The 17,021-nt window shown below is 44.0% G+C and overlaps 1 protein-coding gene across 4 annotated transcripts in view; it reads left to right on the top strand.

Moving 5' to 3' along the window:
• The window catches only part of NRP2 (neuropilin 2), a 154,897-nt gene that overhangs the window by 36,905 nt on the left and 100,971 nt on the right, over positions 1–17,021 (top strand). For all 4 annotated transcript variants that reach the window (XM_007501876.3, XM_007501877.3, XM_007501879.3 and 1 more), the window contains exons 3-6: positions 6,316–6,497; positions 12,303–12,533; positions 13,616–13,771; positions 16,120–16,289. In XM_007501876.3, coding sequence (XP_007501938.1) covers positions 6,316–6,497; positions 12,303–12,533; positions 13,616–13,771; positions 16,120–16,289 — 739 coding nt within the window. The remainder of the gene's footprint in view (positions 1–6,315; positions 6,498–12,302; positions 12,534–13,615; positions 13,772–16,119; positions 16,290–17,021) is intronic.

Raw genomic sequence — 17,021 nt, 5'->3', positions numbered from 1 at the left:
TTTTCAAAAATATTACATTTGATCTTCACAACAACATTGCAAGGTAGGTGCTATTAGTATCCCCATTTTACAGTTGAAGTAACTAAGACAGAGGTTAAATGACTTTCCTAGGGTAACATAGTTAATGTCTGAGGTTGGATTTGCACTTGGATCTTCCTTACTTCAAGCCCAGGGCTCCATCAATCGTATCATTCAATGCCTCTAAAGAATAGAATTCGATAATCTCTGAGGCCCCTTCCAGTTCTAAATGCCACGATTCCTTTTGTTTGGTTTTGTTTTCATTTTTGAAGTTTGGGACTTTATATAAAAACAAATGAAATGGGTATTTCCACATAGTAAAACAGAAAAAGAGGATTAGACATAAAACTGCAAATCTCTATTATACAGGGCTTGCATTTCTTTTTTAAGTGTATAATCATTTCAACCTGTATGACTTTCTAAGCTGGCATCTTTCAGGTTTACTTTTTATTCCCTTCTTTGTATTTTTTAAAAAGGTACCTCAATAACTCTATTTCTACTTTATGCCTAATCCAACACTATTCTCCCATTCCCATTCTTATTCCCATTCTCACCACAATTGAGGAAAAAGAAAGAAAAACAAGGCCCTTGTAACAATTAGGTATGGTCAAGGATAACAAATGGCCACGTTGGCTGTTGTAAAGGTTAAAATTAATATTCAGTAACTAAGTATTATATTTTTAAATTTTTATTAATAACTAAAGTAAAAGAACTGTCTAAAATCAGCCAGTCGTGAGAGAAGAGAGCAGAGAAAGGAGCTACAGAACTTATAAACAATTAGGTGAAGTCACAAATGTGCACAAAGGGAAAAGCATTCTGGGTAATACAGAAAAGAATTTTGGGTAATGTAGTTTTAGGGGTTCAAGAATTTCTAACTATACATTGTTCCAAATAGGTTTTATTTTGTTCCGGATATGTTTTACTTTGTATCTTGAGTCCATCATGTCTCTGTCAAGAGATAGAGGGCTCTATCATTAGTCCTCCAGAATTATCATTGGGCATGGCATTGATCAGAGTGGGGGACTCAGAGGAGGGCTTCTTAAGCTGGTGTCCATGGACAAATTTTAGGGAGTCTGTGAACTGCGAAGGGGGGGGGGCATTTTGTCTCTTCATTTACACTAACCTCTAACTGTTAGTTGGCATTGCTTTCAATTATGAACATAGGGAGCCGCCATGATTCTGAGGTGTCCAGGGCTTAACCAGACTGCCAATGGGGTCCTTCACACACACACACACACACACACACACACACACACACACACACACACACTGATTAAGAACCCCTCCCTTAGAAGTTGTTGTTCAGTCATTAAAGTTGTGTCTGGCTCTTCATGACTTTATTTGGGGTTTTCTTGGCAAAGATACTAGAGTGGTTTGCCGTTTCCTTCTCCAGCTCATTTGACAGATGAGAAAACTGAGGCAAACAGCACTAAGTGACTTGGCCAGGGTCTCAAGTAGCTAGTGAGTGTTTGAAGTTGGATGTGAGCTCAAGTTCTCCTGACTTTAGACCTGACTCCCTCTTCACTGTGCCATCTAGCCGCCCTTACCCAGAAGTAGGTTGTCTTAATTTTCAAGTCCATAGAAATAGATTTTTTTATCGGAGAAATGAGTGATTTTCTCAGTTCCTTCTCACCCCACACCCATCACACCCTCCTACTTCTGTGTCACCTTGAGAAAGCCGTGCCCCTTTTCTGTAGTTTGGAGAACCCCTAAGTAAAAGGGCCTCCTACTTGCCTCTTGCCCACGTAAGCTGGCTGCTGTGAGGAGTGAGGAATGTGGACGGGTATTAGAGGCTCCCATCTTCCACTATTCCACCCTGATCAGGCATTACCAGGCCAAGAAAGCTTATGCCAGAAAGGCATGCCACATTGTGAGAATGTTTGGTTAGGGGGTTTCCTTCACTGGGCCTGAGAAAAATGTTGGGGTTTTCTTGAGAAAAATACCATGATGTCAACTTTCACTTTCCCTCTTGAGCCAGCCAAGGGTCCTTTGTTTCCAAAGTCCAGAAGGAGCATGGCTGACTCCAGCCCATTTACCATGTGACAATCATCAACTGCTCCTGATTATTCCCCCGGCCACAGGACCCAGCTTCCTCCTTATTCTCTACCTACTTCAGGGAGGTCGGGGCCACTTGATACTTGGGCAGGAGCTGAGCTTGGATCACCTCTTTCCTTCCCTTCTTTTATCTCCCGACTCATTACACTTGCCAAGTTGGAAGCTGCCGAGTGATACGATGTGGCTTGTGGAGCTGGGAGGAGACGAGGACCCCATCGTGCCTTAAACGAGCTACTTCTCCTTCAGTTTCCTGGCTCCAAGAGGACTTCCTGTGTGTGTGACACAGCCCGGGGTGGGCAGCATCCCATGGAGTCTAACATTTCCAACTCAGCTCCATACCCGGAGGAAGAAATTCGTTACATGTTATTTTAACAGGTTGATGCAAAAGGAAATAAACAGGGAGAGGGAGGCGGAGGGAGATGGATAGTTTTCAGTAAATACTGTTGCAGTGGCTAGTTGTTGAAAGGGAGCGGGTGGGAGAGAGGTTTTTCCACTAAGCAGTTGTGACAGAAGTATTAACTGGGAGCTGAGGACACAAATGGCTGATTTCGGGCTGCCCGGGCACACAGCGGCCCTCTGTCCTCAGCCCTCTGTTAGGGCTGTGCGTGCTCTTCTCCCAGGCTAACCTATGGAGTCTTTCCCCAAACCAATCTAGACCACTCTTTTTCAGGTTGGTAGAGAGCTAATCCTGAAGTCAGGGAGACTCATCTTCCAGAGTTCAAATCCAGCCTCAGATACTTGCTAGCTATGTAACTCTGGGGGAGTCACTTTATTTGCCTCAGTTTCCTCACTTTATTTGCCTCAGTTTCCTCATCTGTCAAATGAGTCAGAGGGGGAAATGGCAAATCATATATTAGCTATGTGACACTAGATGAGTCACTTAATCCTATTTGCTTCAGTTTCCTTATCTGTTAAATGAGCTAGAGGAAATAGGAATCCATATACTAGCTGTGTGACCCTGGACAAGTCACTTAATCCTATCTGCCTCAGTTTCCTCATCTGTCAAATGATCCAGAGGAGGAAATGGCAAATTATATACTAGCTATGTGACACTGGGTGAGTCACTTAATCCTATTTGCCTCAGTTTCCTCATCCATCAAATGAGCTGGAGGAAATAAGAATCCATATACTAGCTGTGTGACCTTTGTATTAGGAAATTACTCTGAGGGGGAGATGATGAATCAAAGATCAGATCTGCCAACCTCTTCCCTTCCTTCCCTCTCCTTCCCTTCCTTCCCTCTTCTCCCTCCCTCTTCTCTCTCCTACCTCCCTCCTCCTTTCCCCCATCAAATTACTTCTACAGTTGGTATCACTGGAAATCTGCTTTGAGTGAGTATCTTGTTATAAGAGACAGATAACTCTCTCTTTAGTAGCTTTAAACAAAAGGGGTTTATTTAGGAGAAGGGGAAAGTAGGGGAGTTGAGGGGAGAGAGGGTTTGAGGTTTCCCTAATCCTAAAATCATTCCTAATTGGGGGATGGTGGAATAGAGTCTAGATTTTGGGAAATTGGCCAACAGGTTTGAAGATTCAGTCGCTGGAGCACGGTAGGGAGAAACCAGAGAGCAGGACCCAGGGCAAGAGACCAAGTTTCTCAGCTTGTCTGTTCCTTCTTTAATGGTCCTTCCTGGTCACCATTCCAATTAGAATGTCCTCCTTGATTGACAGTTCAGCAGTCCTAGCTTCTCCAGCACTGCTGCAGACTTTTCCCCATTTTCTCTCCTCCACAACACCCTGGACAAGCCATTTAATCCTGTCTGCCTCATTTCCCTCATCTTCCAAATGAGCTGGAGAAGGAAATGGCAAACCATATACTAGCTATGTGACTCTGGGTGAGTTACTTAATCCAATCTGCCTCAGTTTCCTCATTTGGCAAAGGAGCTAGAGAAGGAAATGGAAAAGCTGCTCCTGGATCTTCCCCAAGAAAACCCCAAATGGGGTTAGGAAGACAGACTCAACAACAAGACTAGGAAACGCCCTGACACGGACTTGGAGCCTTTCTCAGGCTAATAGATGTACAGTTGTATCAAAGAGAGCCTGGTTCCCCAAGGATTCGTCCTGAGCGCTTGGAGAAAGGTTTTTGTTGCCTTATATAATAACTGATTAAGATGCTGATTCCTTTATTTTTAATGTTCTTGGCCCGAGGTCACCGATCATAGTGTAATGCCTTGAGTTCTGCGTTGTCATCTCAGGGAGGGAGGGAGCTAATTGCTATAGGTCTAGTAATATGTCCCTAAAAGAACATAAAGATGAGGATCATAATGAAAAGAAAGGGGGCAGCTGGGTGGCTCAGTGGATTGAGAGCCAGACCTAGAGATAGGAGGTCCTTGGTTCAAAGGTGGCCTCGGACTCTTCCCAACTGTATGACCCTGGGCAAGTCACTTAATTCCCATTGCCTAGCCCTTAGCACTCTTCTACCTTGGAACCGATACAGTATTAACTCCTAGATGAAAGGTAATGGGGGAAAGAAAGGGAGAAAGAGAAAGGGGAGGGGGAAGACAGAGAGCAAGACAGAAAGAGAGACAGAGAGAGGGAGAAAGAAAAAATAGGGAGGAAAGAAGGAAGGAAGAAGGAAGGAAAGAAGCTGGACAATGGGAGTCCTGTTAGGAAGGGAGATGGACATTTTCTTTTGAAATGTTGAGATATAGTGCTGCTGAATAGGGATGAGGACTCAGGAGCCTGAAGATCTGAGTACTGTTCTCACCCTGTCACTTGGTCATTTTGGAACCTTTATGAGGCATTTCATTGATCTCAGTTTTCCCATATGAAAAATGGACACAATAGCATGTAATCCTTATTGGACTGGAACAACTGAATGGAAAAGCTTACTGTAAAATAATAATAGTAGGTGATAGGACCTGGACCTGTGGTTTTACTGGCATAGGGGATTCCCATGTGAGTAAACTTCCTCTAGCAATCCAGGTAAACACTTCCTCTGAAACCTGTAGTCTTAGAGCTAGTTGGCTAACTAAGAGATGATAAGTGGTATCCCCACAGTCCCACAGCTATTTTGTGCCAGAGGCATGACTTGAATCAAGATCTTCCTGGCTTTGAAACCAATTCTAACCACTATGCCATGTTTACTCTCAAAATCATAATAGCTAATATTTATATGGACAGCAAGGTGAATAAAGTGTCAAGCCTGGAGTTAGGAAGACTCACCTCCCTAAGTTCCAATCCAGCCTTGGACAGTTTTTAGCTGAGTGACCCTGGTCAAGTCACTTTACCCAATTTGCCTCAATTCCTCATCTATAAAATGAGATGGAGAAGGAAATGGCCAACGACTCATATCTCTGCCAAGAAAACCCCCGAGTAGGGTTACAAAGAGTTGGACATCACTGAAACAACTCAATAACAATAACAAATATTTGTGTGGTATTATACCTTTTGCAAAACATTTTGTAACTATTATCCCATTTAATCCTCCCTATGAGATAGGTGGTATTATATCCATTTTACAGATAATGATGAAAATAATAGTTAACATTTATATAGCACTTTATTATGTGCCAGGCACTATGCTATGCTCAGCACTTTATAATTATTATCAATTCAATCTTCACAACAACCCTGGGTATTATTATCCCTACTTTATAGGCAAGAAATCTGTAGCTGGGGTAGGATTTGAACTCAGATCTTCCAGCATCTAGACCCAGTGCTCTATGTAGTGTGCTCAGTTGTCTTTCAGGCAAGAGATCCTTAGCCGCAAAGAGTCAGTCAAGGGCAAAGTTTATACTTCCACATCACGACTTTTCCTATCCTGGTTTAGGTGGGCAAAGAAATTAAATGGGAATTTGGAGGGAGTTTTGTGGAAGCTGCAGACGGCATATGAAGGCCAGCAGACAACACAGAGAAAGCTTAGAAACTCAGAAATGGATTAAATATATGTGTAGTATTGCATAATGTCAACACATTTTATCTTTTAGTACTATAAATACACAATTTCTTTTTTAAAGTTAAATGAAGTAAAAAGTTAAAGCTTGCCAAAAGAACACAAAAGCCAGCAGTCGACACACGAAGGCTAGAAGCATAGAGATATCTGAAAAAGTTTAGTAACTCATAAATGCATAGAAGGTATGGTAAACAGTTCAGGCTCCTTTTCTGGCCTGGAGGGAGAGTCAACAAATTTGCTGTGGATTTTCCAGATTGTGGGGGCATTGCACCCTTCACCCTTGAGCCTGTATTCTTCTTCTAACAATTGTTTCTTCTTTTTTCTGTGCGTCCTCTTACCCTGTCATCCCCTAGGTATGACTTCATTGAGATTCGGGATGGGGACAGCGAATCTGCTGACCTGCTGGGAAAGCATTGTGGGAACATCGCCCCTCCCACCATCATCTCCTCAGGCTCCGTACTCTACATCAAGTTCACATCTGATTATGCCCGGCAGGGTGCTGGCTTCTCACTGCGCTATGAGATCTTCAAGACAGGTCAGTGATGTCTCCATAGACTTGTATCCCCATCCCATAGCTCAATCAGTGCCTCTGACCAGAAATGGAAGGAGCTTAGCAGATATGGGGACCAGGGGAGGAAAGAGGGTGCGAGCTCATTTCTTGAGTAACCATTGAAGATAGCAAGCTTGAAAAGGGAAATAGGAACCCAGGAGGCTTAATGAACATGTCCTCCTCTTTTGCCTTGGGAAAAGAATCTAAAGCATGTGAGTGGAAGTATTTTACTTTCTGTAAAATGATAGAGGAAAGAGAAGTGTATAATGATATACAAGAGCACTGAGGATAAATACACGTTTCTTCTGGCATCCTTTTCAAGAAAAGTAATGGGGATAATATAATTTTTAAAGTGTTCTTTTAAAATATGACTTCACCCACAGAAATCTCATTCATCCCACGTGATGGGATGGATGGTACCATTCCCATTTATCACCTCCAAGGCAATGGAGTGAAATGGAAAGAATACTGACTCTCCAGCCAGAAGACTTGGATTCCAATTCTGACCACTAGGCTGAGTGTTGTGAGGGAAACTGTTTCCCATCTGTGGGTCTCGGTTTCTTCATCTGAAAAAATGAAAGGACTAGGACTTGATGACCTCTGAGGCCCCTTCCAGCTCTTGGACGATGACCCTGTGAACCCTTCCTGATCAATCTTGCCAGATGACTTTACCAAGAGAGCATCAGCATCTGCCCAAAGCATCCCCTCCTCCAATACCCAAACACATATAAATTGCTGTGAAAACCAATCAGAAAGGTGGTAGGAGGAAGAGGCAGGAAAGATTGCATTTCTTAGCTCTTGGCACCTGGGTCTCCCTTTGGTCTACCCTGGTTTCTTTTTAAGGCCAGCACTTGATTTCATAGCTGATGCAGGAAAGTTTTCCTTTCCCTTCCTGACATAAGGAGCCCTCTTCCTTAGTTTACCTCCCACGCTTATGCATCCCAAGCAAAGACCTTTTTCTGTGTGGCACTCAGGGAGCTCATTAAGCCAAGGAGGAGCGAGACATGTCCCTCCTGTAAAGCCTCTCTGCTCACATGCTGTCCCCCTTCCAACAGGTCTGTGGCATCATCATATATCAGCGGTGATATATTTAACCTTTTGAGCAGCCTGGGGATTTGGTGACTGGTGGAGTGCTAGGCAAAGGGGAGGCTTTGTCATAAAGGGAGAAAGCCAGGCGCCTCTGGAGTTCAGCGCAAGGGGAACTATTCAGATATATTTTCTTTTTCGCCAAACAGTTCTTGAAAGGAAGTGGTAGCTGCTGAAAGCACTTTTTATGTCTTCTCTGTCTAAATATTTGTCAGATTTGTCTGCATGAGAACAAGAATTTACAACAAAATAAAGGGGGAAAGCTGTGTGAGGGAGCAGGAGAGTAGACTTTCGCCGGGTGTGAGTAAGGGTGCAGACTTGCCCCTGAGGAGGTTAATGACTGGTGCTGGTGAGCCCCCCGGCTAATTGGGGGTCTAGAATGCCGCACAGACCAACATATTCTGTGGCTGAAGATGGAGCTTTAGTGTCTTAGAAATAAATGAACACTGTCTGGGCCCTAGAGGAGACTTAAGACAATGTGCCTCCCTTCTTGGTCATTATAATGACACAGTGTTCAGTTTGGGCGTCATTCACAGGGTTAGTTTGAAGATCAAATGGGGTAACATACATAAAATGATCCTGAACAGGCTGTATAAATGTTAGCTATAATTTTTAAAAAATAAATGCTAATTAGTAGGTAGATTTTAGGTGGTGAGGCACTGGTGGTCTGTATAGCATTCAGCCCTGAGAACTGGACAGTTAGCCAATGTCAGACACAAGAAATCACTCACCGGACCTCCCAATCCCAGGCCACTGGGGGAATATCCCCAGCACCGGCTCCAGCTGTGTAGACACATAGGTCTGCTGGGTAAAGAATGAAAAAGAGTTGAAAATCCATTGAGGTACCAGGCCTCGTGCCCATGTTTCCACTGCTGGTGTCCTGGGAAAAAACACACACACGAGGTTTACGTCATCAACGGAACATGAAAGAAATGCATGAATATACTGAAGAAATCCAAACAAACACAGCTCTGTTTTCTGGCTAGTATTCTTCAAAGAGATCGAGAAGGGGAAACTGTAAACAGAGATATACAAATACCCATACCAGAGGGCTTTGGAGCCCAGTGACAGTACATTATACCATTCGAACACTGCTGAAGAAATAGACGGAGAGAGATAAACTCACAGCTTCAGTGCAGACAGGGAGCATTGTGGTGGGACTGGGAGCTCCGTGTCTGGCTCCAGCTGAAGTGGGCTATAAAAGATCATATATCATTTGATCACACTGCCTATCTGCCTAGAAGAAGGCAAGCCAGAGGAAAACCTTGCAAATTTGAAAATGAGATACCCTGTCATGGGGAAAAACAGCAGTAGAAACTTCCAAGAATCATTATTTAAGATCACTGTTGGAAACCAAAAGAGTCCAAGGTTTGTGCCTTCCCTGCTGTCTCTTGAACCTTGAGTTCAAGGTCAAGATGCCTTTCTTGGGACTTGGTGAATGGCTGAGTTTGGAATTTCAGATGTAATGTGTAACTGGGGAGTCCTAAAGCCCCCCAAATGGAAGACTGAGTTAACTGGCGTGGGCGGGCTTGTTTTAGTTGCAGGACTTTTCTAGGAAAGTGCAAGACACTTTTGGAAACCCTTGTTCAGGTTTTTCTGGCTTTAGGACTGCTGTGGCAATTATACCGTAGCTAGGAAATCGTGCTGGGCTAAAGCTGTTTGGAAAGAAATAGCTCCCTGCCTTAGGAACCCCTTCATTTCCCCAGCAGATCTTTTGTATGCAGTGAGGAGAAGGGGGTCTGGTCCAACTGAATGGACTGATCATTTTTACATCTCTGATCCTTTTGACATAAGAGCCGAGGAAGACCTTACGCTAGACCCTTTTGTACCAGAATTTAACTTTAGCCCTGAGAATGCTTACCTTTTTCTTGGTATCTCTGGCTTAAGAGAAGCACCATGGAAGAGTGGATTGAGAGATCCCTTCAGAACTGAGAAGACCTGGTTCCAAGTCCTGACTGTGTGACCCTTGCAAAGTCATCTAACTCCTTAAATATTCCAGGCAACCCTAAAGTCTACAGAGAAGGTGCGATGGTAGGAGTTATCGACTCCACCTGGGAGATTGCCGTACCAACGATATCGTTGGTCCAGTCCCTATCTCTCTGATTTGTAGTGAACGTTCAGCATGCCTTCCTTCTCGTTTTCAGGCCAAGCCCAGAATAACAGAAAGATTTCAAGATGCCATTAAGAGTTAGTGACCTGTTATTCAAAAGGGAAAGATGTTGTTTTTGTCAAAAGTCAAACATATCCTGGCATCTCCCTGAACCAGAATCCCTTCGGAGCCAGGGGCAATCTGATGGAAATAATGGCCCTGGGACAGAGGCACGCCTTTCCTTTGAATAGCCCAACATATATAATTGGATACCATCTTCTGGAATCAAGTGTATTTTAGAATCTTTCCTCTAGCCTTTTGTTTTGAAACAAAGGGAGCAAGCATGGGCAGGAGATGGGGGCTGTGGTTTGGAGGCGAGTGTTTGTGGTGGCGATGGGGAGGAGCAGGAAGGAGGGGGGGTTTTCAGGAACCTTCTTTGAAAGTTGGTCATTTCAAGTGAAATTTCCCTCTTCTGTGAAGCATCTGTTTCCCAATAGATGGACAGGATCAGGGATTTCACGTTAATTCCCTGCTCCCAAGGGAAATTCCAGTCCTCTTTAAAGAGAATTACAGTAAGGATAGGCTCTAGGGGGGAAAGTCAATACTCCTTCTCTGGCTCTCAAACCTGACCTGCAAGTTGAGAATGGAGATTTAATTTTCTCCCTGCCATGCATGTGGCCCTGCCAGCCGGGCTACAAGGGGAGGCAGCTCAGCAGCAGCTAAACCCTAACCTTTTCAAAATTCCTCTCGGACCCCTTGAAGACCTGCCAGCTGGCTGTGCTCTGCTGGGCTGCCCTGGATCTCATCGTACGGGCCGATGCAGGCGGCCAACCGAGGAAGGGCTACTGGAGCCCAGGATGACAGGAAACAAAGACAGGGCAGAGGATGGCTTAGCTCTGGCCTCAGTGGTCTGGCTTCATGCTCCAGCAGCCCAAGACCTGGCCCAATTGGTGTGAATGTCCCAGAATGAAGGAGTGAGTGCAGCGTCCCTGAGCAGCTGTGGTTAGAGAGAGACCTCCAAAGAATTAAGAAAAGGTTCCTTTAGAGGTCTTTGTGGGTCCATTGTCCCTGCCCTGCCAATCTGCTTTAGTGGACAGGGGAGAGAAAGACAGAGAGAGCGACAGAGACAGAGACACACAGACACACAGAGAGAGAGAGAGAGAGAGAGAAAGAGAGAGAGAGAGAGAGAGAGCGCCTCTCCTCCATTCTAAAGGAAAGGAGCATTTCTTTCTCTCTGATACACATTTGCATGGCACCTTTTAAAAGTCAGACATTCACTGCTTTCCAGAGAACCATCATCAATAAAGATACCAGTGAACCAGGCTGCTAGGAAGCCTGGGATAAAGACATCGCCGCAGGCTAAGATCAGGTTATTGACATCACATAGTTATATTTCTGTGCAATCCCCAGAGGACACTTCCTTGCCAGTAAACACCTGGTTTATTGAATATTTCTGTTTTTCTTCCATGCTCAGAGTGTGTATGATTTTCTTCATAAATCCAGCTTACCTTTTTATCTGAGTTGAATGCAATCAATTCTAATTGCCTAGCATTTGCATTCACTGTATTGCTGGATAACTTGTGTCAGCTCTGGTGTGTGCGTGTGCGTGTGCGTGTGTGAGATTATATCCACAGTGGTGCCTTATTGTCACACTGGGAGGACTGGTGGCTCCTTTGGGCTTCAGCAGGAGACTCCAGCCTGAGGATGTTCCCCTTTTTCCTGGTGTACCCGATGACTCCACCTAGAGGCACTGAGGGGAGGGGATGGCTGTAATCCTTTCCCCAAGTTCCAGTTGCTGTCCAGACCCACACCAGTACAGGAATGTGCGCTGCATGTAATGAGATGGCCTCCATCCTTTCTGAGGAGGCCCCGGCACGTGAGCTTGCCAGAGAAGCAGAGTCATCTCTATCACACAGAAATTAGCCGCTTTCCAAATGATGTCTTTCTCCAGACTTGGTGGCAGAACAGCCTTTAACATCCCCTGTACCCTGCTGTGATTCAGCGGCTAAAAACTCCAATTGTTAATTGTCTGATCACTACAGAGCAACTAGTTTTAATATGGTCATGACATGAATGGGACCCTAGCTCCCCTTTGCCCCTCCCCTGAGGCACCTTGGAGCCCAGCAGGGAGAGGGGGGCACTTAGCTGGCTACGGTACAATGGAGGCCAGTGTTGAGGTCAGCAATAAATAAGTAGTAACATTGTTTTCCCTGCTGGCAATCAGAAAGCCTTCCTTAAAGATTGAAATAACTTACATTTCTGGAGCAGGCAGCTGAGTGAAATGAGAAAAGAGACTCTGTTCTTTTCAACAGAATTCCCTCACTCACACTCACACACACACACACACACACAAGTGCACACACACATACACTTCTCTGTCCCCCCAAATGTTTCAGTTGTTGTTTCCCTGAGATATGGATCAGGCCAGATGTTTCTCCCCTTAGTCTGTGCTTGAGAAGAACTGGTTTGGAAGTTTTCATTGTGAATGTTGGAGAGGGTGTTCTTCAAGGATCCATCCAATGGGAAACATGGAGACTTTGACCCAAATATCTGGACTCTCAGGCAGCAAAGAAAGACTACATTTTTTTAAAGTTGCATTTCTTTCTCACTCCCAGGCTCCGAAGACTGTTCAAGAAACTTCACCAGTATGAATGGGACCATTGAATCTCCTGGGTTCCCTGATAAGTACCCACACAACCTAGACTGTACCTTCACCATCTTAGCCAAACCCAAGATGGAGATCATCCTTCAGTTTATGACGTTTGATCTGGAGCACGATCCATTGCAGGTGGGAGAAGGTGACTGCAAGTATGATTGGCTGGACATCTGGGATGGCATTCCTCATGGTGAGTCATGATGAGCGCTAGATATTTTTCTCAGTAGACTGTCTTCTGCCTACAGATCCCCTTAGTAACAGCAAAAAAGAAACAAAAGATTTTTAAACGATAAAGAATTCTCTAGTGCTAACTCAAGGGGTGATTGACCCATTGTTCCTTTTCAACTAAAAACAGACTGAGAGGCAGTAGAAATTGTCTAGTCTTTTTCCCTGGAGTTCTTTGAGAATTAGATAGATACTATATTTTTAGGCCATGTTAGAGGAAGTTTTGTGTGGAAAGCAGTGGGTCTCAGGCAAGATGGTACCACTGGAAAAAATACTGGCTCTAAAGGCAGAAGATGTACATTCAAATCCCACTTCTTAGACTTACCATCTTTGTGGCCTCAAACAAATGACTTCAACTCCCTAGTTCTCAGTTATCTCATCTAGAAAATGAAAGAGTTAGACTAAATAGTCTTTGAAGTTCATTCTGACTCTAGATATATGATCCCCTAACCTCAAGATGGTTTTTCTAGCTCCATAGGACCAGGGTTTCCACAGAAGTGACTCATCTCTAACTAGAAGCTGTACCCAAATAGAAACACGTTGCTCTAGCCCCATGTTGATGAACTTATGGCACATGTGCCAGAGGGGGCTGCTCTCTTCCCTCTTTCCACTGGGCCAAAGAACATTTCTCATATCACCTGCCCCTCTGCCCAGCAGACCAATGGGAGTGCTTCCTCCCTCCCTCATTTGGGGTAAGGTAGGGGCTCACATGTGGTGTAAGGGTTGTAGTTTAGGCACTGTGTTTCTAAAAAGAATTGCCATCACTGCTCTAGCCAGTCTTGCATATAAGTACTAGAGATGCTCCTTACCCAACACTGAGTGGGAGCAGAAATTTTTTCAAAGAGATCCATATGGGTGGTAGATAAATTCATGAGCAAGAAACACTATTCTTAAAATTTGCCTTTTAGCTTATACTTTATTCTAGTGGCAGATAGCATGATTGCACATTGAGTTAACGAAAATGAGTTGAGATGGGGGGAAAAATTAGACAATCAGCAGGATGTTTGCCATTTCCTTTTCACTGACATCTCTTTCCCCCTCTCCCAGTGGGTCCTCTGATTGGCAAGTATTGTGGAACTAAAACTCCCTCAAAGCTCCGATCTTCAACCGGCATCCTCTCTCTCACCTTTCACACTGACATGGCAGTAGCCAAGGATGGTTTCTCAGCACACTACTACTTAATTCCCCAAGAAACTCCTGAAAGTGAGTTGGAAATCTTCATATTTTATGGATGTGATACTCATTATTATTGCTAATACAACTAGAGCCCAGTATTGTTTCCAAAAATAGTGTCCAGTTTTGAACGTGTGCACTAGAACATATATATCTGGAATGTATGTAAATCAAATATAAATCTGCTGGGACGGGGTGACAAGGACACGAACTAGCCATGGGGTTAAGGAAGTGAGAGATGTGGGCTAAGTTTCCTCTTGAAAAAAGTATCAAGGGATTCCAACCTTTTTATGGACCCTATACCTCTTGGCTTTCCTACACCCCCTATTCATTAATGAAAGGAAATAAACTACAATGTTAGCATGGAAAGTCAGCCACAGAGCCAAGAAGAACTAGGTTCTAGTCTCAACTCTAATCCATTCTGGCTGTGTGACTCTTGGCAAGTGACTTAGTCTAGTGACTTACTCTCAGTGGTCTGGATCAGAGTTGTCCAACTTATTTAGAAACATCCCTACAGTCAGTATATTGACTTAGAAAATCACAAATTAACATTATCTTTGTTTCTTAGTATTTTTATTTGTTTTGTTAAAAATTTCCCAATTACATGTTAATCTAGTTCTGCTTTCACGGACACCTGGTAGATGACTCTTTCAGACTTTAAATTCGCAGAAAAGGTGCTGACCTATATTGTTCCCATGAATTTCATTATCTTAGAGTTCCCTATATCAATAAATTCACAGGTCTAGTACCTAATTCTTTATACACTTAAGAAATAAAGAGCTTGTGAACAAGACAGAATCCTAGGGACAGCCAGTGGAGAGTGCACTGGACCTGGGCTCATTTCTGGCTTCAGACACTTCCTAACTGTGTGTCCCTGGGCAAGTCACTTAACCTGTTTCCTTAGCCCTTGCCTTTCTGTCTTAGAGTGTTACTAAGACAGAAAATAAGTATTTAAAAAAAGACAGACTCCTGATTCGCAGATATGAATCATTATAGACAGAATTAAAGCCTTTTGAAATATTGCATGTCAAAATATTGACTAGATATTCCTTTACGATCTTGACAAGCTTCTTGTACCCCCAAGGGTAGGCATACCCCAGGTTGGGAACTTTTGCCCAGAGCCTTTAACAACTGTGTATGTGAGAAACTTTAGGCTTTGTATTACTAATGACCCTTTTTGGCTATGGGTAGAGCTTCCCAAGAAAGGGCTCATTGGAAACCTCAGTGGTCTTCAGTTTAAGAGCTGACGCTGTAGAAAAGGATTTATTATCTTTATTGTGTCTTATCATATATATACCTGGCTTCCTTCAAGGCCCAATTAAAACCCCACCTTCTACAAGAAGCCTCCCAAGGGAAAGTGAAGATGGCTTAGTAGATTGAGAGCCAGCCCTAGAAATGGGAGGTACTGGGTTCAAATTGGACCCCCTCACACTTTCCTAGCTGTGTGACCCTGGGCAAGTCATTTAACCCTCATTGTCTTGCCCTTACCTCTCTTCTTCCTTGGAACTGACACACTATATTAATTCTAAGATGGAAAGTAAGGGTTTTTTTTTAAAGACCTTTCCCCATCCTTCTCCATTTTAATAACTTCCCTCTATTGAATATTTCCAATTTATCTTGTATATAACTTGTTTGTACATAGTAATTTGCATGTCGTTTCCCCAAGGAGACCCTAAGCTCCTCAACAGCTTCCCTTTCTTTGTATCTCTGGTGCCCAATACAGTACCTGGCATAGAGGAATTAATTAATCAATTAATAAAGGTTTATTTATTGACTAATTGACAGAGAAACTTCTTAGATGAGCTTTAAAGACAAAAAAAGTCCCAAATGTTTTAAAGACCCACAAAATTCACAACCAGAAGTGTTATGGAATGGCCAAGGACTGTTCCCTCATCCTAGCCAGGGACTACATGAGTTGGCCTGCTACAATCAGAAATCAGGATGGTTCTTTTCAGCCAGAGGTGCTCTAGCCTGTGAGGCAAACACGGGAGTTTAGACTGTAAACAGCCAACGAGCTTGAGAAATGGTGGCTTTAGTCACAGAATTAAAGAATATTGTTTTTAACACCTGGAGAAAAGATTGTTGGTTCTCTGGGAGCCAGAGCCTTATATGCACACCAGGAGCAGTCCTCACTGGTGGCATCTGGGTAGAAAGGGCAGCAGTGTTTAGTTTCTTTCAAGCCCAGCAGGGCTGGGAGTGAACAGGTGTCAGCCTCTATATTGCTTTTAAGATATAGGAAATAGTTCCATTTTCAAGACACGGGAGGGCCCAGGAAACCTTGACTTGGGACCTGAGAGGGATTTTGTGACTTCCTTTGGTTTGGGATTGAGAGCCAGAGTCCTGCCTTTTGACTTTCCCAATCTACCCATGTGCCCTAGACTTCCAGTGCAATGTTCCTTTGGGGATGGAATCTGGCAGGATCTCCAACGAGCAGATCAGTGCTTCTTCCACCTACTCGGATGGGAGATGGACTCCCCAGCAGGGACGGCTGCATAGTGACAACAATGGCTGGACCCCCAACGTGGACTCCAACAAGGAATATCTACAGGTACATAGCCTAAAGAACATGTAGATTGAGCTTAAATCCCAATGAATACGAAGGAAGAAAGAATGCTCAGATTGTAGATCTTGGAAAAATTGTTTTTCTAGGTGACCATAACGTCAGAGGTATACAGTGGATTGTATTATGATATCCAAGGAAATATTCTAGGTTCCCTCAACCATTGTACAGAGATTGACAACAAGGACAGCGTCCTGAATGGGCATCCTCTTATCTGGAGAGTAGCTCAGCATGGCGGCAGCTGCTTTGGTGGGAACCTCCCCATGAAGGCTTTTTGCATGCCACCAGTAGATCAACACAATTGAGGAAAACCTTACTCCTGGGATCAAGCCAGGGTTGGCCAGGCTCTTCAGGGCAGCTCTCAAGACTGTAATTTTCTTTCCCTTTGAACAAGGCTTGAACTCCTGCTGTGTAGCCAGCCCTTGCAACAAAGAGGTGACCCAACTATGGCCCCTTGGAGAGAGGTCAGCGAAGCAGGGGAACACTTTGAGTTCTGAGCAGGGGCAACTCATGCTTTTATGGCCCACGACAGCCTTGATTTCCCATTGACATGTCAGCACAAGCTCTGAAGTGACCTGGTGACCCCTGGCTCACGATAGACTTTGCAGAGCCCATGGTGGCCAGGGTTGGAGAGAGAAAGACTACTTAGAATCCCCGGGAGCCTACGATGGTTCTGACAGCTGGCGTCCCAACCAGCATGAACACATCTATGAGGCTATT

This window comes from Monodelphis domestica, chromosome 8, assembly GCF_027887165.1.
Source record: "Monodelphis domestica isolate mMonDom1 chromosome 8, mMonDom1.pri, whole genome shotgun sequence".
Taxonomy (NCBI): domain Eukaryota; kingdom Metazoa; phylum Chordata; class Mammalia; order Didelphimorphia; family Didelphidae; genus Monodelphis; species Monodelphis domestica.
Note: the sequence above shows the minus strand (reverse complement) of the source record. Positions and strands in the feature narration are given on the sequence as shown.